The 22,537-nt window shown below is 36.7% G+C and overlaps 1 protein-coding gene across 4 annotated transcripts in view; it reads left to right on the top strand.

Moving 5' to 3' along the window:
* Window positions 1-21,998, top strand: part of IFT88 (intraflagellar transport 88) — a 46,917-nt gene extending 24,919 nt beyond the window's left edge. For 3 of the 4 annotated variants that reach the window (XM_074569558.1, XM_074569575.1, XM_074569549.1), the window contains 6 exons: window positions 2,281-2,333; window positions 4,144-4,209; window positions 5,984-6,090; window positions 11,392-11,452; window positions 20,911-21,006; window positions 21,727-21,998. In XM_074569558.1, coding sequence (XP_074425659.1) covers window positions 2,281-2,333; window positions 4,144-4,209; window positions 5,984-6,090; window positions 11,392-11,452; window positions 20,911-21,006; window positions 21,727-21,848 — 505 coding nt within the window. In that variant the 3' untranslated portion in view covers window positions 21,849-21,998. Of the gene's footprint in view, window positions 1-2,280; window positions 2,334-4,143; window positions 4,210-5,983; window positions 6,091-11,391; window positions 11,453-15,628; window positions 15,726-20,910; window positions 21,007-21,726 lie in introns of those variants that run through there. The other variant, XM_074569566.1, reaches the window with a different exon arrangement.
* The last annotated feature ends 539 nt before the right edge of the window (window positions 21,999-22,537 follow it).

The following is a 22,537-nucleotide window of genomic DNA, read 5'->3' as shown; positions in this document are numbered from 1 at the left end:
TATATTTTATTTTAGATCAGAAAGGGAGCTTACCAGACAAATGGTTAATAAACAAAAACGTGGGCAAATTTAAATCTGTAATCCAGAGTTCAAACAGAATGCTAAAAAGTAATGCATATGGTCTTTTTACGTGGAAACAAATATTTGTCTATATATTCATGAAGAATTTCGTGTTAATAGACCAACTAAAATACATGCAGACAAAATTTGCTCCAACAAGTGTGAATGTCTCTATTTTGTGCTTTGGGAAACCTATCAAAAATCAGGCTAAGCAAAACTCAGTTATTGCATGTCTTGTGATGATGTAAAATTTGACATTCTTTTTGTTTTGTGAATCTGAATGCATGCATGAACAAGACAGCATGTGAACTAAAATTTGCACAATGTTATTCAAGGAAAGATGATACTGTGAATAAGTTGTTAGAAGTTCAGTAAAAAATACTAATTCTGGTTTTGAAAGGGCTTGAGTTAGAGTACACACTGATTATAGAAGAGAAAATCCGAGGTTTAAATTAGGATTAAAAATGGAAACAAAAATAAATAGAAAAACATAGACTTCACCCAAATTGTTGTATGATTATAAAGAAATAGAGGTGTAGATTAGATGAAAATACACAGGACACAATTCACAGAAATCACGGTTCACAGGCTTGCCAACATTCTTTTCAGTATAAATTCTGGCCACCTTAAAAAATTGTATTGTAGTCAAGCTATGAGATCGTGTATGCTGGCGTTCACAGCCTTCTTAGAAACTTTGGAAAGAAACAGCTGAAACTAAAAAGAATTATTTCATAATCTTGTTTTGGCAAAAATCTAAATGTTTTATGCTTCATGTTGCTCTCAGTCCATGCATGAAATGTGAAGTATGTGGATTGTAAAGTACTTAGGAATAATTGGCATATGAAATTCTTCAGTATTATTTGCATTTGTAATCTATCTGTAATACAGAGAAATTATTTCTCTGTGGGATGAGATTGTTAATAGTAGATAACAAAACATGGATGTTTTGGAGTTTATCTGGTATTACAAATAGAGTATAGATATGCTAATTAATAAATATGAATATTTGGTTACAAATTGCTACTAATTGTAAATAAAGTTACATTTTAAAATTAAACTTTATTTTAACCATAACCAGAATTTTTTAGTTTAACATTGTTTAGTGTATTCAGTGTTTTAATCACAATAATTACACTTCAAATTGCGTTCTAAGATAATATGTTAGACAATGAATTGAGAAACATTTTTTCATTATTACATTTTACTAGCATGCACAAATCTATCATTAATAAAAGGAGTTGTGCAGCTAATGCTGGCTGCTGAAAATTTATTCTACCTAGAATTTTCATACTGAAATGCGTAATAAACTTTATTATGGTGTCTGCTTGGCTGCCTTTCTTGTTTGCAGGAGACATTCAGCTGAAACTAAAAAAAGGTGAAGCAGATGTCTTTCATAAGCTTGTTTGGCAACTACAAGGCAAACAGATTAATATTTAGAATTAAAAATGGCCTATGCTGTGAGTGGAGGGAAAAAACTGAAGAGAATAAGTACAAAACTATTCTGAAAATGTTAGCATCAGTGCCTTTGGGATATGCTACTGTTTGAATTGTAAGACATGTGTGAAAAGTGCTTTGGCTTATAGAGCATCCTTTACACTGCTGACATGAAAATTTCCTAATTTTCACATTATCTTGATAAGAACGAGAAAAGAGTCCAACGGTTTTGTTGTACATGCTTAAACGTCTCAAATATTTTTTCTGACTGCATCTCTCGCTGTTATGTGCTAAAAGGAAAAGGACACGTAGCAGCTTGGACATTGAGGTGATGACACAGAAGAGAAGCCAGGGTTTGAAGCTGTCTGTGGGGAGTGTGATTCCTGGCAGGGATCCCTTGGGCGTGCTTGGGACCCTGCTGCTGGGACTTCCTCAGAACACAGTTCAGCATTTTATTCTCCCCCATTGTGTGCTTCTGTATCTCAGACAAAGATTAGTGGTTCGCATCTCAGGTCTACTAATTGTGTCTGGTGCGCAGAACGATGAGCAGGAGAAAGGCTATAATATAGGATACAAATGAGTGTCATCGAGGCCTGAACACACAGGAGCATGACGCAGGGGTAGACAGTGTGTGAACGGAACAGGCTAAATCCTTCCTAGGAAGGCAGTATGCTTGGTGAAAAATGTCAAGAGTAGTTTAGTAGTAAGTCTTTACCAACGCTATGCAGATTATTTTGCTTTTTCATTGTTTGTCAGTGTGCATAATTTTATTTTATTTATATGCAGACCGACAGAAGTGAAATGGCAGCTGATGGTTGCCAGTTGCTACAGGAGAAGCGGTAAGTTCTGTAACTTTTTTGTAATTTGTTGGAGGTTTGTAACGTTTTTTTTGTAATTATCTGGGGTTGTTCAGCCTGAAGAATAGAAGGGGGATTATAAGAAAGATAAAAACTTTTTACCAGGGCCTGTAGTGATGGGACAAGGGACAACAGGCTTTAAACTGAAAGAGGGTAGACTTCAATGGGACATAAGGAAGAAATTTCTTAAAATGAGGGTAGTGAGACCCTGGAACAGGTTGCCCAGAGAGTTGTGGATGCCGTATCACTGAAAGTGTTCAAGGCCAGGCTGGATGGGGCTTTGAGCAACCTCAACTAGTGGGAGGTGTCCCTGCCCATGGCAGGGGGGTTGGACTAGATGATCTTCAAAAGTCCCTTCCATCCCAAACCATTCTATGATTTATTTTGTTTAGATTGATGTTTTGATTTTTTTTTTAATCTTTTCTACCTGATGTGAATACTGGTCCTAAAGTTTGTTTGAAAATTCAGTTACATATTAATTTTTTTTATGAGTTTTCTGCGTATATGTAATAAAATGTGACTTTTCTTTTAAGTCCAGGAAGTGTGCCTGCACTGACTTATGCACAAAACACTCCTTGTGCTGTTAAATAAGTAAAATAAAGATAATACTACAGCATGAATGATCTGATAAAAGTTTTTTTTAATGTTATTATACTACCACCTGATCTAACATAAGTAATTAGATTTTAAAGTTGATTAATTCCTATTCCTTTTCAGCAGCAGGTATAACTTTTCAGTATTAAAATAGTATTTGTGTTACACAAACAAAAGACAAACTTAATGTGCTGTATTTTCTTACTGGGAACATAATAGGCAAAATGGAAAGAGACTAATCTTTCTGGGTTTTTCATCACCTAAAAAGCATTCAAGGCACTTGATGGTGTAAATAATACTTTTCTTTCTTGCTGTCCCATTTTATCACTCTCCTTTATGCTTCTTTAGAACTTTACATAACAGACTTCCATAATAAATAAGTGCATTTTCTGAGTCTGCTCAGTTATTTAATACAACAGTGAGAAAAGGAACAGAACCTGGGGAAGTCAGTGAATTAAGAACAGTCAGCACCACTCGAAAGTAGACAGATTAACTGTTTTCCCAGCAAAGAAACACTGGTTTTGGCTGCCTTTTAGACTATTTATGATTCACTGGCAAAATTCCCAGCTGATTGTGTTAACACGTAGCAGATCTCTATCTTGCACTAGGAAAATAAAAATAGTGATACCTCAACAAACTTTTTTTTGTCAGATATTTTATGGCTATGATGTTTTAGATTCACAGGGTCTGTCAGTCCTTTCCATAATAATCAAGCCGAGCCAAAATTGAAGGCAAAAGTCTTAAAGGATAATTACTTTGCTACTAGATTTGGGCAAAGGAGAGACACACAATTAGTATTCTGAGGGAAGGAAGGACAGGCAGAGCTCAACTGTTAAACATTTCTATTTGACCAAACCATGCATTTGCAGCCTCAGGTAAACCCTGGTATGCTTTATACAGCTTGTCTAGTAGATGTGTCTTAGAACAATAGGGTCCTAGAGGCAGGTCAAAAAAGGGGCAAAAATCAGGAAACTCCTCTTAGTTCTGTTATTTACAGAGTAATTTGGGCTGTTTTCAGATGCTCTTAGTTTTTACTATGAGTAATAAAAGAATGTTAAATTTGGTTTTGTCACATTTGATCTTATGATACTAAATCATGTACTCAAACTAAAAGGATGAAGTGATGTTAAACAGGGTCTGTTTTTCATCAGATATTCTTTTTGGATATATGGATCGGAGGTGTTTGTTGTGTTTGCAGGTAATTACCAGAAAGCACTAGAGAAATACAAAGTCATTCACAGAAAATTCCCAGAGAATGTTGAATGTAAGTTGTTTCATTGAGTGGTGCAACTATCAAAGGTAACTTTTTTACATTGATATGTGTGTTAGTAATCGTATGATGTAAGTATTTTTCATGTGAAAATATTTTCATGAACTAACATTTTTACTCATGCTAATGCTGCATGTTTTCTGTGACAACACTAAAGCATGATTTAAGAAATATTAAGGTAATGCTGAAGAAGAGAGATGAAAATTAACTTTAGTGGATTGGTTGAGTTCTCTCTCATACGTGCTTTCTAAATTTTATAACTATGTTACTTATTTAATCTTTCTTATGATAAAATACATGTATTTTTACTTCTAGTCACTGGTGGTTGAAACTCCTGATGTAAGTTTCTAGATATAAGAAAATCTTATTGTTAAGTTTTACCAAAACCAGGCCTTCCAAAAGAATGTAGAGGGTGAGATTTTGTTGTTGGGTTTTTAACTATAATAGGTCAGCCAGTCTCTCGAAAATCCCTTGAGAATTTCAAACCAAACTGCAGGAAACATAACTTTGAAGAGTCAGATATTTTGCAGAATCAGTCACACTATACTCTAAATGAAAAAGCCCTGTAGAAAATTGGGGTTGTCACTGGTTGTGAGAACATCCTCTTACAACCCACGCTGTGCCTCACTAATTCCAAAATATGAGCTTGTTGCCAACAAGCCTGTGCTTTTAAATACTATGTGGGAAGAACATTCACTGTACTTTAAAATAAAATTGTATTGTTCTGCTTTAATAAACACTGCTTTTTAAAAGAGGAATCGTACAGCTCTGTTGTACAAGAGAAATTCAATACTATGACTCCTCAAAGTTATAAGCAAAATGTTATGTTCGTATTGGTCACACATATTTCAGAGGGGTGGAGCATTTAGTAAACCTTTTAGAATCCTAGTATTTTTCTGAATGTAGCTTCTACAAATTATGAAACGGAGGCCGGAGTTTTAGTTTTTTGTGTTTTAAAAGTTTTCTGCTGTTGAAACAATGGTTTTTCATGCATCCCTCCCTGTCCGTGTGCTTCCGTCTTCCTTATGCCGGTTCTGATGCTTACCTGACCCCTCAGTGAACAAGTTCAGTTCCCAATATCAGCAGAAAACTAACTTAGCACAGAAGGAAAATCAGGAGCATTCAGGAGGACAATGGCTCATGTCATGCTTGTTTCTGCTTCAGAGGCAGTTCTTTCAAAAGGATGTTGACAAACACGTAGGAATAGCAACAATGTTTTCAGAGTTTGGTATAGTGTCTCAGGAGACTTTTTAGGGGTTCATTTGGTTCCATCATACGGTTACAGTCGATCTTCATGTCTGGTTTGTTGTTTGTTGTTTTTTTTTAATTCTATAAATACTAATCTTTAAAAAATCAACACAGCAGCAGAAAAAAGAAACCATTCTGATTAACTTGGCTTTTGTAAAGTTGTTTTCATCAAAATGCTATTGGTAGTGGCTCCTCAGTAATAACTTAATGTCATTATTATGCTTTCCAGTTTCCAAAGTATTTTGCAAATGTCAAGAGTTCTGAGCCAGATGACTTAGTGTGTCTTCTGCCTTCCACATATGTAAATGGTATTTGTACTGTTCATGGATATAGACACTGCATCACAGAAAATGTTAAATTATTTGCAAACGATCACAACTTGCATAGTGATACTGGACTAGTGTCACCTTGTATTCTCAGCTATTTGCATTGTTTGCCATTCTGTATTCTGTTAGGGTGCATTTGTAGTTTGACCTGCTTGTAAGCCTTTTTTTTAAACAATGTTTTGCTTTTCAATTAGGCCTCCGATTTTTAGTTCGTCTCTGCACAGATATGGGGCTGAAAGAAGTCCAGGAATATGTGACAAAGCTCAAGAAAGTGGAAAAATTAAAAGAAATAAGAGAGCAGGTAAGTTTGTTTCTTTCTGTGATTATACAGTATCACTACGTACATAGATGAAACTAAAATAGTGTTTATGATACTTCAAGATAAAACGTGTATTAACTTCCGGCTTTAGAGAGGCTCGTATTTTGTGGTTTTGGGGTTTTTAGTTTTAAATTACTGATCAGCCTTATATCTGTCTGAATGGTTTTTGAGCACCGGATTTTCTGTGATTTTTAAATACTAGTGAAAGATGGGTTATGTGGATGTGATGGGAATGCTGGAGCCACCCACATAATTCAATGTCTCTGGAATGTTGTCTTTCCTACTTATTTGCCAAACTGTATAAAGTGTATTTATGAGCCAAGTAATAAAGCAACTACAGGGAGAGAAGGGGAGCCTAAGAATTTGTCCATGTAGTAGAACTCCTTTTTGCTATATACAAAGTTGCAACACTGGCAGATTACATAGGTAGAAGTAAATTATTCACGTTAGTGCCAATTTTTAAACTGTAAAAAAAAATTCCATGGAAAAGCTTCAGGCTGCGAAAGGTATGAGATCATAACTTGTGTTCTATTCAGAGGAATGAACGTGTGCGTGTGCATCATTTTCTTGCTATTCCTGTCATAAAGTAAGATTTTAAAATTAAAATCAGCTTCTTGTTTGGAAAGCGTTATCGTGCTGTTGAGCTGCAAAGTGCTCATGCTTGCTCTTCCTATCCATTGAATTGCCTCAAAGCTAAATGGTCACGTTAGGACATGTTAAGTCTTACCTAGTTTGCCCTGCTCCTAGTGACACCTACTGTCTCCTCTTTGATGTCAGGTCCATGTGTTAATGCGTCCTTTGTTACTTCACTTTTACTTCAATTCCAGAGAATCTCAGAATGCACATGTACACTTGGACATTTTAAAAATGAAGCTCACAAGGGGAAACACTGATCAAAGGATTCCAAATTTATGCCACAAGCTTACTTTGGGGGCCTAGTTGAAGTGTATTGGCTTGGATTCTCAGTAAATGTAGAATTTAAAACACTTGGGAAAATGGACAAAAGAAAGCAGTCCACAAATGTGGTGCAGTAATATTCCTCCATGTCTCCCCCATAACGGTATCAGTAAGCAAAACAGATGACCAGATATAATGATCCTGTCCTGCAAAACTCATAATTTAAGAGATCTCTCTGAAGTGTGTTAAACAGCCTTTGCTTGGTTTCTAGGGAATATCAGTTAAATGTCAGTGACATACATAATTCTTTGCAATAACTTTCAATACCTCAATGCTTTACTCGGGAAACCTCGGAGATTAAACCAGTTTAAACTGCATTATTTTATAGTTGGTGAGAGAGGTCCCTGGAGATGGAGATGTTATCTATTTCCTTGCATATAATTCCAGCATTTTCTACACTGAAGGTGTTAACACTTTTTTCCTTTAAGAAAGTTAATGTTTGAGTATGTAAATAATAATAATAAAAAAAACTTGTCACATCTCTTCCTGTTTATTTCAGTTGGAAGCGGGAGCTTTCCTGAAGACATTTCTGTACTTCCTGGTGGAGAAAAACCTACCAGTAAAATATTTAAAAGATCGTAGAATAGTTTGGATTGGAAGGGATTTTTAAAGGTCATCTAGTCCAACCCCCCTGCAATGAGCAGGGACATCTTCAACTAGATCATGTTGCTCAGATCCCTGTCCAACCTGACCTCGAACATTTCCAGGGATGGGGCATCTACCACCTCTCTGGGCAACCTGTGCCAGTGTTTCTCCACCCTCGTAAATTTTTTTTTCCTCATATCTAGTGGGAGTCTACCCTCCTTTAGTTTAAAACCATTACCCCTTGTCCTACTGCAACAGGCCCTGCTAAAAAGTTTGTCCCCATCTTTCCTGTAGGCCCCTTTAAGTACTGGAAGGCTGCAGTAAGTTCTCCCTTCTCTCCTCCAGGCTGAACAACCCCAGCTCTCTCAGCCTTTCTTCATTGGAGAGCTATTCCATCCCTCTGATAATTTTTGGGGCCCTGCTCTGGACCCACTCCAACAGGTTCATGTCTGTCTTGTACTGGGGACCCCAGACCTGGACACAGTACTCCAGGTGGGGTGTCATGAGAGCGGAGTAGAGAGAAGAATATGGTGTCTATGATGGCATTTATAGTTAGTCAAAGCTTTAAGGTAGATCTGCCTAAACATTCTCCTATAGTGTGTTGCCCAGAAAAGAAATCAGGCTTTTAAATTTGAATAAGCCTGATTCTATTCTAAATTAACTAACCCAATTCTCTTTTAAACAGAGAAAACTGAAATGCACTAGGTTTAAAAAAAAAACCAAACCCAAAACAAAACAAAAACACACCACCCCCTCAAAACCATCACCACCAATAGAAATAAAACAGGTTTCTAGTCAGCTCTGTCAACTTCATCCCTGCAGGCCGGCCATGCTTCCAGCCTGTTGGAGTGAGCTCAGTGAGTTTTTGAATGGCAGCAAAAATCTGCCGCTGTCGTTCCTAGTACATTCTCTTCAGAACCTCTGAAGTCTGATCAGTTGCTTTCTGCTCCTTGCAGCTCCTTGACATGGGGGCGCATGCTCCCATCTCCCTCTTCTGGCTCTCTTGTCAGCCACACTCTGAAATCTCCCAAGTTCGGTGTCTCCTCAAGGAAAGGAACAACTTTTTTCTGTCCCTCAAGGAACCCACTGACCCAGTTTTCTTAAAAATCAACACCATTGTAGATGTAGAGGAACAAAGACACTAAGAAAAAACAATGTTACAGAACGCACTGCAATTTAGTATGCTGCCATCCTGTATTAGAAGTTGAGTATATTTCTGTGAGAGAATCCCAATATCAGTGCTGTCTTGCAAACAATAGCCCCACAGTTCCTTTTTGCTATTGCTATTATGTCTGGGTTCCCATCCTGTGGTTTTGGGATTGGGGAATTTTTTTGTTTGCTTGATGTGTGTGTGTGTGGTTTTTTAGTCTTATGTCTACCATCTGGCTTTGGAAATTACTAGGTATTTTTGTCCTAAGAAATTTCTTCTGTCATCCATAAGCATATAGTCATAAACTATACTTTCAAGTTCTAAAATTATCAAATTTTAATATTTCACCACCTAAGTTTCCAATAGCAACACTGGCTTCAGTTAGCAGTACCAGATATAGTTCAATTCATGCTCCCAATTTCATACTAACCTGTGATTTCTCGATTGCACCCAATAAAGAGAAAATAGATAAATGCTGGTGTAATATACTTACATTTCAAAATCTGCACACAGACTTTGTCTTCCTGTAGAAATCAATCAAAATTTGCTATTCTGCATTGTTTTTCCAGAATACGTTGGATAACGTATAAACTCCAAAACACGTGGAGTTTATACCAAAATAAATATTCTGGAGTACTTATTTCACTCGGTTCTCAAATATGGACAAGTTGTTAAACACTTCCAGCCAAGAATCTGGGAACATCTGTGGGGTTCATTCCCTGTAGAAATTTTTCTCCCTGCCTCTCACAGTATTGGATTTTTACTTCACATGTTGGGTTTTTTTTTCTTTTTCTTTTTTTTACTGCATTAATCTTTTTTTTTTTTTTTTTATGTTTCAGTTTAAAAAAGACAGTAACAGTGTTAACAGTGTAAAAGTTCACACAACCTTCTTGGCACTGATGTATATGCACATTACTATTTATTTCCGTTAAGTGAGCTTAATGACTGAAAATGAGGGACTGATTGGGTGTGGTGTGAAGCAGTGATGATAGGTGCAAACATTGAGGGGGACTTACTGATTTTACCTTCAGGCATCTACATCTGGACTAATCATCCTAAATTTCTTTTGCAGTCATGGGAGAGAAATAGGCATTTTGAGGGTGGAAATCATTGGACCTATTTTAAATGTCTGCTTTTAGTATGGGATGACTTATAAACTACGCACTTGGAACTTTACAGGAATTAGTCATATGCTTAAGCTGAAGTACTTCTATAGCATTTTGGGAGTAAAGTCCCAGGATGTAAATGCCATGAGGGCACTATCACATAGGGATCACTTCCCTCTGGCAGACAGAAGCTGAGCTTCCACTGGCAGACTCATTGTCAGCCATTCAACATTTGGAGAGTCTGAACATGCTTCCTGAAGGACTGATATACTGGACTGCTAATAGGATATTTAATCCAGAATTCAGAGAACATATTTTAGACTTGAGGATTTCCCAAAATAAATAAAAAGTATGAGAAATTTGGTCCCAGACTGGATCGCTTCAAGACCATTCCTGGTTTCACACTAGGCTCCCTGCTTTCCTGTCTGACTCCTGTGAGTTTTGATTTAAGGGTTCTTCCGTTTTCTGTTGGCATCAATTTTGAAAGTTCTTTCAGTTCTGTGTCATTCCAACTTTGCCAGACTCCATGATATTTTTCTGGTGAAAAATGAGTGAAGAAGCTACAGTAATTGACCTGAACACATAGGTAGTGTGCACATGTGTTTTTATCAGATCCTGAATTCATGTTTTGAAATAAGATGCAGAGATTACTTTATTAACAACTGAGTGCTTTAAACACCAAGTATTTGTACCTATCCATCAAAAAGTCCCTTGTTGAGATGTACCTTCTTGTAATTGACAAGATATTTGCATGAGAAATTTGGTGGTTTGCCAGGAGAAGCCAAGTCTGCCATGTGATACAGAGGTATTTCTTTGATAAACTTTAAAGTTTTCAAATAACACTAAAAAAACACAGCTGGAAGATGTTTATGGTGCCTTCCTCAGTGCAAGAGAGCTGACTTTTTAAACATAACTTTTAAAGTATTTACCTTCACCTTTATCTTGCATTTAACACTCAACAGCAAATTAAATTTTGCTGTAAAGTACAGTGCTGTGCCAAGTATTCAAAATTTAAGATCTATGGGGTGAATAGTTCTTTTTATAGATTTCCCTACTTCCCCCCCCTTGAATCTTTACAATAATAAAACGCTTGTGGGATTTACAAGACGTTAATAGGCAGAGGCTACTTTGAACTCATGCAAGGAGGGCTATGTTGCCTGTTTTTTCAGCTGTACCTCACAAAGGTACATCTGAACTATTTTTATACACATTCTTTGTATAAATTTTATCTGAAGAAAAACGATTTATTGAGATGCTCTGTTTGAATTTCATAGAACTCATTTTATGTAAACTTTGGATTTAACACTGATTTTAAGGACAACTTTGTTGGAAAAGGAAGGTTTATTAGTTACAGTATAGTAAACCTACTTTAATGTTCTTCTACTGTTTTATTAATAAGCTGAGTTTTCAATAATTATCTTTAATGTATATTACTAAATGGGGGTTTTGTTTTGTTCTTTTCAAATCTTTGTGACTGTTCACCAGCGCATTAAATCTGGCAGAGATGGCAGCGCACGTAGCCGCAGAGAAGGAAATGCTGGTGGTGGTAAGTACTTAATGTCTCTGCTTTAAATATCAGATTTGTTAGGATCCTAAAGAAACTAGTTTTTTTTTTTAAAGTGTTTGTAAAACATCTTTACATTCTGAAATGCACACAAATATGTAATATGCAAGTACTTCACAAATTTTATTTCATAATTTTTCATTATCTCATTGCTGTATGAAACCTCAGCTGGTACAGTAGCATGGATTTGGTCTAAGATTTGTGCCTTACATACAGATCTCAGTATATTCCAAAGCTAAATTTCTACATCAGTACTGTGGACTTGAACATTTTTATCCCATTAACTTTGGAATATTTGCTGTAAGGAATCATTTATTATAACAAAAAAGAACATGTAAGCTATGAAAAACAGGAATTCATTGTGTCTTTATTTAACATAGAGAAAAGGGAATTTTGTGCCCACAATCTAGTCTGTTACATTAGGTGTTCGTTACAAGTTCAAGAGGCTATTTTGTACAGCTGACTTTGTAATAAGAAGACACCCATACTATCTTTGAGCTGCTTCTTGCCCTTTTCCCAGTGTAGCAGAGTTGAGTCTTCGATAGAGGAAAGCTTGCTCTCTGACTATGAAGTCTCTCTGCTTCTATAGATTTACAATGCTGACTTTCATAAATGTAAAACTCTAGCAGTGTAAGTCTGGAAACTGGCCTGCTTTGTCTTTGCACTAGGCAGTGTGCATGTTGCAGAGCTAATGATTTTTCCCTCCCATTATTAAATCCATGAAATGTTAGTAATGTTAAACTTAACTGTTCCCCTCTGCTGCTCTAAGGAAACTAGCAGACTTCAGGCTAATTCAGTCACCTAGAAAAAAAATCCATTTTGACCCAAATAGGAAATGGTTTCTTTGTATTCTGCATTTGGTTTATCTTAATATCGACGGGTGTCATAAAAAGTCATCCCTTATACATGCTTGCCTCTTTTCCCTTCCTTTTACAGAGAAATAATATATGGAATATTTTTTCTTATTTGGTAATTTGATTTCTCCACCTACCTAGCAGATGCTTTACTATATTTATCCAATTCTGGAGGATCATGAAAAGTCATGGAAATTACTAGTGTAATCTTAGAATGCTGTTAAATGTATGAAGACTGCTTTCCTGGGTTCTCTAAGGGTTAAGAATGAGTGTTGGATGCTTGAAGGAGATCTCATTAGTTTTTCAGCTCAGTAGGTTCACTAGAGAAGCTTTTAAATCATTTCTTGATATGTAGAAAAAACGACATTCACCTAGGATTGAATTTTACCTGTTCTGGGCCTCAGGCCAAAGTAATTCTTGGGGTGAAATTCCTTATTTTGGTAACAGAGAGGGATGGAAATGTTTCTGCACTCTCCTTTGTTACACCAGCCCTATGATCAGGCAGCCAGCTAGAAGTGCCAGCAAAACAGCAGCCCGAGACGGCATCGGTCCCTGTTTTCTGTCATAAGGTGGAGATCCACTTTGGCTTATAATAAATAGAAATGAAGAGCAGCATTGGTAGCAGGCAAGGGTATTTACAGCTGTGCAAAACATTGCATCAGGCATACAGGCAAATGGCACAATGGGTCTCTTTTCTTACAGATACATTTTATAATTATCCCTGCCCTTGTTAGTGAAAAAAGGGCATGTATTGGGACACAGTAGTCAGTAATTCAGCGAAAGAGGATGTAAATAATGACCAAGCTGGAAAGATGCTAAGACAACATTAATCCCCCAAACTACCATTTTGTCAATACTTCTTCTAAAGACAGAAATATCTATGGAAAACATCTATGGTCTTTTAAAAAAAATTTGAAATAAAAAAAATAATCCCCTCCTCTCCAGAGTTGAACACATGAGAACTTTGACTTCAAGCTCTCGTAATTCCACAGCATTACTTTTCCCCCCAATAACTAGAGTAATGGGAGAAGAGCAAATGCAGACATTTAGGATGCTAACATAAAGAGGATGAGAGGGTAAGCAGGGTAAGGACTGACCTAGAATTTGTCCTATCAATAATTCTTAGATTGTTGATCAAGATTTTATGTCAAATTCATGAAAGAACGGAAAAAAACAGAGTTTGGGAACAAGTCTGTATAAGAGCATGTTTGAGAAGTCTCCGTTATACAAATTCAGTGCCAAAGATTCAACCTTTCTGGAAATGACTCAACAAACAAGCTGAGGTACAAAGAAGGTCCTGTATTGAGCCCAGTGTTAACTTTCTGCTGGGATTCCTAATTAAAAGTTATACTGAGATGTACTACTTACATTTATTTTTAGAAGGAGTTAAAGGCATTACACTTTTTTAACTAGTAGTGTTGACTCTGGGGAACCTTATCAGTGAAGAAGCTGCACGCTCACAGCAACAGATGTTAAGGACTATGTTGTAGTTTGTGTGCCTTTTATTGAGGATGACTGACAGAAACCTGAAGACCCAAACATTGTTTTATCCAATGTTAGGCAGCATTCACCTGGGTTATGAGTCTGTTTTTTGCAGTGTAAAAAACCTTTGTACATGGCCTGAGTAAAGACACATACGGAATATAAACATGGGTTATCTTATTTCAGAATCTTAGTACATTTTTGATAAATTAATGGCTTCAAAATAATAATAATAAAAAACCCCACATTTGTATACATTTTAAGATTAATCTTTTCCAGTGGTGTTGCCAGCACCAAAAGGGATCATTTTCCTGCAGTGTATGAGGGATTTGCCATCATTACTGGACCCAGTGAAGCATGGAATCCTCCTCAGTTTAGTACGTACTAGCTAAATTAAAGTACTTAGTAGCTAAATGAAGTGTGTGTGCATTCCAAATATTTTAGGTGACATTCCTAACATATATTTTTTTCACCAAGTATTTTGTCCCTATATTAGGGACTCCCTGTATATTAGGAGTATTAATGATTCAGGCTTCATTGTTTTAGGAAATGTGATCTGAAATTGCTTTTAAAGAGGAAACTAAGAGGAAAGAGAACTAAGTCAGCAGGGCTTGTATTTAAAAGGACACTTACTACTTTGCTAATATAAGTTAAAACAGAAGGTGCATGACATGCATCAAAGCATAATCTGAAGAATATGATTAGTGTATGCATGAATCGTAGACAGAATGGAAAAAGAGAGACCAAGAAAACTGACATTTATGTCAGTGTCAGTTAATCTACTCTTGTCTTGTGAGAAGGATAAGTATTAAATCTAAAATGAATACCCCAAATTGAACGTGTTTGTTCACTCTTATTTATAAAAATTTTCTTCTCTCCACGAATATCAGATTTATGATTTTCGATCTTTTTGATTCATGTTGGAAGCAGCTGACCTGGGTATATGCCCTTAAAATTCTTTTTCATTTTAAAAAAGGAGAATAAATAAATAATTAAATAAACAAAACAACCCCCACAAAAACCTGAAAGCTAACAGTACATCTGAGTTCTCAAAGATTTCCTTTTCAATAAGCTTTTCTTGTTTTCATGCTCACTTTTTTTTTGTGTTTTGCAGAGACGTGATACTAACATACAGAATTTGGAAGTTAGGACGTTGTGGTTTTTACTACCCAAAAAGATTTTTACTGTTCAATAGCATAAGGCCTTTCATAGATAAGGCACAGTATGACCTTAAGGAATAATTACCATAGTGGTGTTTACTTGGTCTCTGCATTTGCTCAGCTCTCTGAATGGGGAATTTTGTACTGGATGAGAGGGCACTTTTGTACTGACTGAGAGGAGCCATGCAGTCTCGGACAGGAGCCCAAAGAAGCAGTGTTGAATTCAGAAGATGAAAGGCTGAGCACTTTGTATTCTCCTTGTTACCTGAGCCTGTCCAGATGAATTTGGGAAGGAAATGGCGCAAGAATAAATTAGGTACCTTTTTATCATTTTCAGTTTCAGCTGTGATGATGTCAGTGGCAAAAGGGATTTGTCCATTCCAAACAAACATTCCATATTCAAACACCCTTTACCAGCACATAGGGATCTCCTCCTATAATATGTAAACATAGTATAGATGTTAGGGCAATAAGCATCCCAAATAATCTTCACTGTCAGTAAGGCAAGAGTTTCTCTTGTTATCCTGCATCTAGGACTTCATGATCACTTATATTTTCTAGGTTTTGTGTGTAAGTTGATGCCTCATTAATGACAAAATGTGGGATTGTTCCATTGGTTGTGTGTACAAAAAAAACCCCAAACCCTTTCTTTTTATAAACAGGGAAAATTCTTGAGTGAAGAGAACATCTTAATCTGTTTCCTGCATCTGAACTCGCCTAAGTTAGCTTAACTGACATTCCAGAAACAACTTTCATTCAACAGAATTTCAAATCAAAATGAACTGCAGTGCAGTTAAAAATTGCGTCTGCTTTCCATGCCATTTCTCAGTTTTAATATAATATTCTGTCTGTTACACTGAACTTACTGTTCTCTTCGGTCAACCCAAACCAAAGCCCTCTCTTCTCCAAAGACGGCGTCTTCATCCCAAATATGAAAGACGCACAGAGCTGCATTTAAACACATTCTAGATTTGGTGAAGCATCTGCAGTCTTTAAAAGCATTGGCCACTATGCACTTTGTTACATAAACATTTTACAGAGGAGGCAGATTACCAAGCCACCTTATGCTTTGATATCTTTCTCCTGATGAGTAAAATGGTACTAAAAGCTCTAATTTATATCCTTCGTGATACTGAAGGAATTTCTGATGCAGTAGTCTCATCGCTGTAATTACAGCTAGTGAAAGTCCTTTAAAAAATAAATATAAAACAATGGATTTTATGTGTTGAAGTGATATATACACACAGGTATCTTGCTAAGTAGGAAGTTCAGAAACACAAAGAATTTAGAATCTTTTTTGCTAGATATCGCTGCTTAAAATCGGATTATTCCAAATAATTAATTTTGCAGAATATTGCTTTATTCATTATTCTGACATGTAAAATTAACCATTTTTTAAAAATAAGTTTTATACTTTGATTCCTTTTTAAAATTGTATGTGGAGGAATTAGTTCAAATTAGTTTTTGTGTGCAAGTTGAAGAAATATGAATGAACAGAACACATTATGCTTATAATACAACATAACTAAATGTCCTAAATATAACATTATGGGCATGACTTTTAAACAGATGAGAGGAAGGAATGCACTGTAACAGATATCAGCATGTAGCGTATATTATTTATGTCTTTATATACATAGCTCCCAGTTAATGCTATTGCATGCAAACTGAGGGGAAGATAATGTCAGCATGATAATCCAAGTCTCAAGCATAATCATTTTACAGAGTAGATATATTTATAAATCAGATTTTGAAAATGTATCGACCAGCTCTGCTTAATCAGTTCTTGTTGCTTTTTTGAACTGAAATCCGGAGCCATGTTCCTGCAGTCAGTTTATGTGTCCACATTATCCACCCAGGCTGAGTGGACTGGCTTCCACATGAGCTACAGTAATAACATACCTTTTAAATAAAAGTACAGTAAATAAATAAATAATGAGCATGTATTAATTGCAGTGAAGGTTTTCTTGGATACAGAGAGCAATTTAGTTCAGCACTGGTCTTCCATTCATTATTCAAAAGCTTTAATTAGGAGCGTGTGTTTGTACAGTTACTAGAGTAATGCAGGTAGAATTCAGTTGCAGTTTGAGAAATGTCTACCTGTAGTCCTTGGATTGCAAGTGCAGTCAGACAGATGTTAACACTCAAAGCTGGACTATTAAAGAAAAACTCTAAAAAAATCCTTTCATCCAGAGTTTTTATTATTATCCTATGTCCTGATGTTACCTTTAGTTTTTTCTGTGTATTACTTTAGAGAAAATTAGTTTCATTCCCATAATCCAAAGGCTGGAATGTGTATAAAATCTTTGGCCAAATTATATATGTATACTGAATAAAAACATATAGATGATTTATCTGAAAATAGAACTACAAAAAGTAATTTCAAGATGAAATTTAAACTTCTGGCAGATCATGTTATATGGTCAGCAGAATTTTTAATAGCTGCCATTTTGGTAGCCAAATCCTGTATCCCATGGCAGAGTGTCAAGAAAAGCCTCAGCCCAAATGGCTCAACAACTAGGATATTCCTCCTGAAAGATGGAGCTGTGGGTTTGAACTCCCTCAGGGGCTGGAAGATATTGAAGCCAGATCTCTCGCTCTCTGAGCTGCTGTCTGACATCTCCGTGTAAGGTAGATGGTGTCAACCACCTCTTATTCTCTTCCAGATGTACTTTAAAATGCAAGATGCTGCTCTTGCACATTTTTAAGTATGCTCAGAGCATAGCACAGTCCATGGAGACTTGATGTGGTTTTGCATATTAGCTTAATTTAAACTAACTATGGGCTGCTACCAGAAAAGATGTTAACTTTCCCTTCACTCTTGCTGTAGATATAATGGTCATATAGAGGTAAGGTGAGCTGTGTGGTGATCTGCATTACTTTGCTGATACGGTTCAAACGTATCGGCAGCCTGCTCCAGCACAGCCTGCTACCACTTGACAGCACGTGGAGGGGGATGTGACGCATGGCAGAAAGGGCAGGGCGCTCCTTTCTGTGGCGAGGTGGGGCTAGATTGGTAGGTTCAGAGTAAATGAAAAGTGGAACTCGTTACCTCAGGTTGTTACGGATGCAAAAGTTTTACAGGGGCTCAAGGGATTGAACAAGTTCTTGCAGAAAAAAATAAATCAATCCATTATTAAATATCAAGAGCCACTCCCTTCCCCCAAACACATGCTTGATTTACAAATTGTTGGACGCTAGGAAACTATTCTTGGAGAGCTACTGTGTATGCTTGCTCTACTTACGATGCTCTTCCCTAAACATCTTGTTCTTTTGTATGGACAATAAGCCAGTTTAGATAGATCTTTAATCTAATCTACTACGGCATCCCTGTGTTCTTACTGCTCAAGTGTTAAGAGGATGCTGTGCCCATAGACACTTATTCTTCATAGTGTTTTCCAGGGTGCATTTAGTCAAGGTGGGATGTACTGATCAAATAACTTGCTGGTTCTGGAAAGAATAGTTCAGCCCCTGACAGCACTTCTTTTCTTTCCCATTCCTGGATATGTTCTTGCTGCTTCCCTTGCACTACTTCTAGCAGTAGTCTAACCCTTTAGTGAGCTGGTTCAGTTCATTAAATGCAGTAAATAAGTGTTTGGGCAACTGAATCAAGTCTGAAGACTAAAAAGCTACATTTGCGTGAACAGCTACGTTTGCTCACTGTAACAGCACTCACAATTCCATTTACTGTATCGACTCATAGACAGAAAGGGGAGCTTAGGCACCAAGGTGACATTGCTGAACATCCTGCAGGCATCTTGCTGCTCAGGATGGCCATTTTGGGCAACTCAATCATAGCAATAAGTGCTTAAGGAACTTCAAAGCTGTGCGGAGGCGGGGGACGGACAGTTGGTGAGATTTAGGTACTTCAAGGATTGGACACCTAGGGTTGGACCCTAGGGTTGGATGGGGAGAGAAAAGGGGGGAAAATCTGGCTTCAGATTTTGGACGTGCTGCTTCATTCCCATCTTGGATGTAGCCCTAATAAAACTTAAGAGTCCTAGGATGTCCAAGAAAGCTTCTGGTTTTGGTTGTTTGTTTTAGGGCAGTAAAATGTACAGTTAACTTGTGGGTATTATGTTTCTCCCAGACATTTTGGTTTGTCCACCATCCTTTTTTTTTTTTTTCCTTCTTTTAGCTAATATAAAATCCTTTCCATTCCTCTGGTAGTATCACTAAAACCCATGTGTTTTCCTCCTTCACAGCTGAAAACTTTTGATATGCCATCTTCTTCCTCTTTTATTTTCATTACACCCAGTTCTTCCTTTCTGGAACCAACCAATTAAACCTATGGAGTTTCTTTGACGAGTTTAGTCTTCCCTTAGTGTAGTTTCTGCTGTATCCTCCCTGTCTTTGCATCTCCTTACAGCTTCTTCCAACTTTATTCATTATTTTGTAAATTATTCATTTTCCGTTGCACAGGACTCTGTGCCTACTCCTATTCTACTCTTTCTCTCCCTGTTAAACATCATCTGTTGTCCTCTAAACTCCTCAAAATGTTTTCATCCACACCATCTTTGAAACTCAGGATTCACCTCTTTATTATGCAGGCCTGTCTGAAGCCCACTGAAATCAAGAGGCAGCCCTTTTGTAATACCACAGCCATGTGGCTGCGCCTCCCCAGTCAAACCCATTGATTCCTTTCAGTTTCTTCAAATCCTTTGTTAAGAATTCACTTCTTCATGAAATCTGACAGTGAGAATTGATCCAAGGGAGGTTGATGTACGTTAAAATAGATTTACCTTGCTTTGAAGTTTCAGCTGTAATCTGTGTCTTGTAAACATATTAACTGTTTGATGTGTGACTGTATGTATTAGATCTTTCTTGGACCAGAGACATTGTCAGCAATTCAGGGCTGAGTAAACTGAAGTTTGCAATAGTTTTTATAGAGAAATAAAGGTTTGTCATCTTTGTGGAAGTTGTTGGGTATTTTTTTTTATAGTAACAATATTTATAAAAAGAATATTTATAGTAAATAAGACAATGGAAATGTGTTGCCAAGTCCAGACTTTGTAATTAATGTTTGCTGCATGAAACCCATTTTTCCTCCTTACAGATGGAGGACTTTTAATAACAGCATTGTTTCATGTTGTAAATGAGCATGTTTGTATTTGGCTGCATGGCATGTCCTGCCTTCTAAATACACCAAGCCAAACATGAAACATTTTCTCCTAGGAGGAAAAAAAAATGCATAAAAATTTGTTGTAGCAGACAAGATTGAAAGCTTGCCATGAATGTGAAAAAGAGATTCAGAGGTGAACAGAATATTTAAAATGTCTGGAATACTGCTGTGGCAAGAGAATGTCAATCTGATGTTGTCTGGGCACGAGGCAGCCCTCAGAGCCGACACATTCCTTGGGGCCCTGCTGCAAACTGAGCTGCCAGCACAGTGTTTGCAGCAAGATGCAGGGCCGGGATGGTCTGTATACGCGAACCGTGCCTGCCTGCCATGCAGACAGCGCATGCCAATTACACTCTTCTAATTAAAAGCAAAGTTAGCGTTGTATTTAACCTTGACAGTATGGAACAGGTGGATCATACTAATATATTAGTAAGCACACAGAGGTATGAAATGTCCATATACATTGTGACAGTGTTTATATTTATCATGCTTATTTTAACTCCGAAATGTGACTGTAATTTATAAGCAACTGAAATGTCAGCATTTGAAGCAGAAATATTTTGATGTATTTACTCCAAAGTAAATAAGGCTGTATATATATATATTTTTTTTTAAATTAAAACACATGTGTGTGGACACAGTGTCCATTGTGTTTTAATGACCACTATTACAAATGAGTACTGTACCATCCAAATCTTGTTTGACAGATAGTAGCTGAATTTATGTTGTTTCTTGTATCATGATTTCACAGAACATAACAGCATGTAATTTGTCTTCAACTCTTTTTTTTTTTTTTTTTTTTTTTTTTTCCCTCCCCCCCAGATAGTGGTGGTACCAAAGGAGAAAGACTGAGTGTCAAACTAAAAGCTTTGCCTGGAACAAGTGAACCCTATGAAAGCAGCGGCAGTAAAGAAATAGGCAAGTGGGCATCTTATACCTTCTTAACTTTCCTGGCCCTCAAAAAGAGGGGAGATGGAAAAAAAAAAGTTATTGGAAGAGCATGTAAATTTAGACAATTAAGAAAAACATTTTCCTCATGAAATAAATGTGAAGCTTTAGCTTTGAAGCAATGGAGCTTTAGCTTCATTGTTCAGAGCTCACTGTAAAGTGATTGTAAATTAAGAAATGTGGCCCATGTAGATATTTATTACTTTCAATATCTGTCTGCCGCATCCTTTAGTCAGCTCTTATGGTTCTGCAGTCATAAGTTCTACAGTAAGACTGAATTTTCAGAGGGATTTAAAAACCCAAATCCATGTGGAATGTGGTACTTCCTAACATGTCCTTCCGTAACCAACTCATGAGTTTTGCTGTTCCGTGCACTTTTCCAAAGTATTTTTCTCACTTAATGACTGTAATAAAATAAAGACAAATTGATTTTAAAAAAAGAAAGGGGAAAAAAACAAAAAGACTTTTATCAGTAGCAGTCAGGTACTTTGCTCTTGCGCCATGCCTCGCTTCCTGAATGCAGGATCTTGTTCTCCTTCAGGGTTCATATGCTCTTTCTGGCCTGCATTTCAAAGTCACCTTACAGATGCATAATGCTAAAACCCACTCTTGTGTTTGATTGTGTATGTTTGAAACAAAGCTGAAGTTACTTGCAGGTAACTATTTCAAATGTATTTATTTAAACCCTAGATGCCTCCTACATAGATCCACTTGGCCCACAAGCAGAAAGACCAAAAACTGCAGCAAGAAAAAGAACTGAGGAAGATGATTTTGCTGATGAAGAACTAGGAGAGGATTTGCTTCCAGAATAGCATATGGTCCTCTCGTAATTTTTTATCCTTTTTAAAGTTTTAGCAGAAAAACTTTGATCCACAATGATTTTGTAGTGGATTTTGATAAAATATTTGTGAAACACTTTGGATATAAGGTATCTGATATTAAAAAGATGGATTTGAAGTTGCAGTGTCTTTTATAATTTAATTTTAAAAAATAATGCTAAGGTTATTTTACGCGTGCATAAAAACTACACAGGTATTCAGACTCATTGCAAACTGTATCAAATGTGTAAAGCTTTTGCTTTCAGAGATATGTCCGATAATAGTATGAAACAGAGCAGCCTCTAAAATGTCACCTTTCAATGTGAAATACCTCAGAACAATGTTATAAGGTTGAAAGTCCCATATCCTTCATCCCAAGCCAGAATTTATTTAAGGTCTGTGAATTGACAATTGACTTTCTGAAAATGTTGGATATGACCTTGGTCATCTTTTAAGGCCCCAATTCAGCAAAGCACTTAATACTGATACTGAAGAAAGCATCTTAATTTTAGTGTATGCTTAGCTGAACTAGGGCCACTTTGCAGTCTCTTGGCAACCTCCTAGGTATTTTTGCAATTACAAAGAGGAGGTTGTGGTTTTGGTGTGGTGGTTTTTTTTTTTTTTTTTTTATTTTGAATGGTCAGAGTGGGCAGGGTTTCAGTCTAGTTTGTTCAGAATTGCTA

The sequence above is a fragment of the Larus michahellis genome, chromosome 1 (genome assembly GCF_964199755.1).
Source record: "Larus michahellis chromosome 1, bLarMic1.1, whole genome shotgun sequence".
In the NCBI taxonomy this organism is placed as follows: domain Eukaryota; kingdom Metazoa; phylum Chordata; class Aves; order Charadriiformes; family Laridae; genus Larus; species Larus michahellis.
The sequence above is the reverse complement of the archived record's forward strand: the minus strand, read 5'-3'. Positions and strand labels throughout refer to the sequence as shown.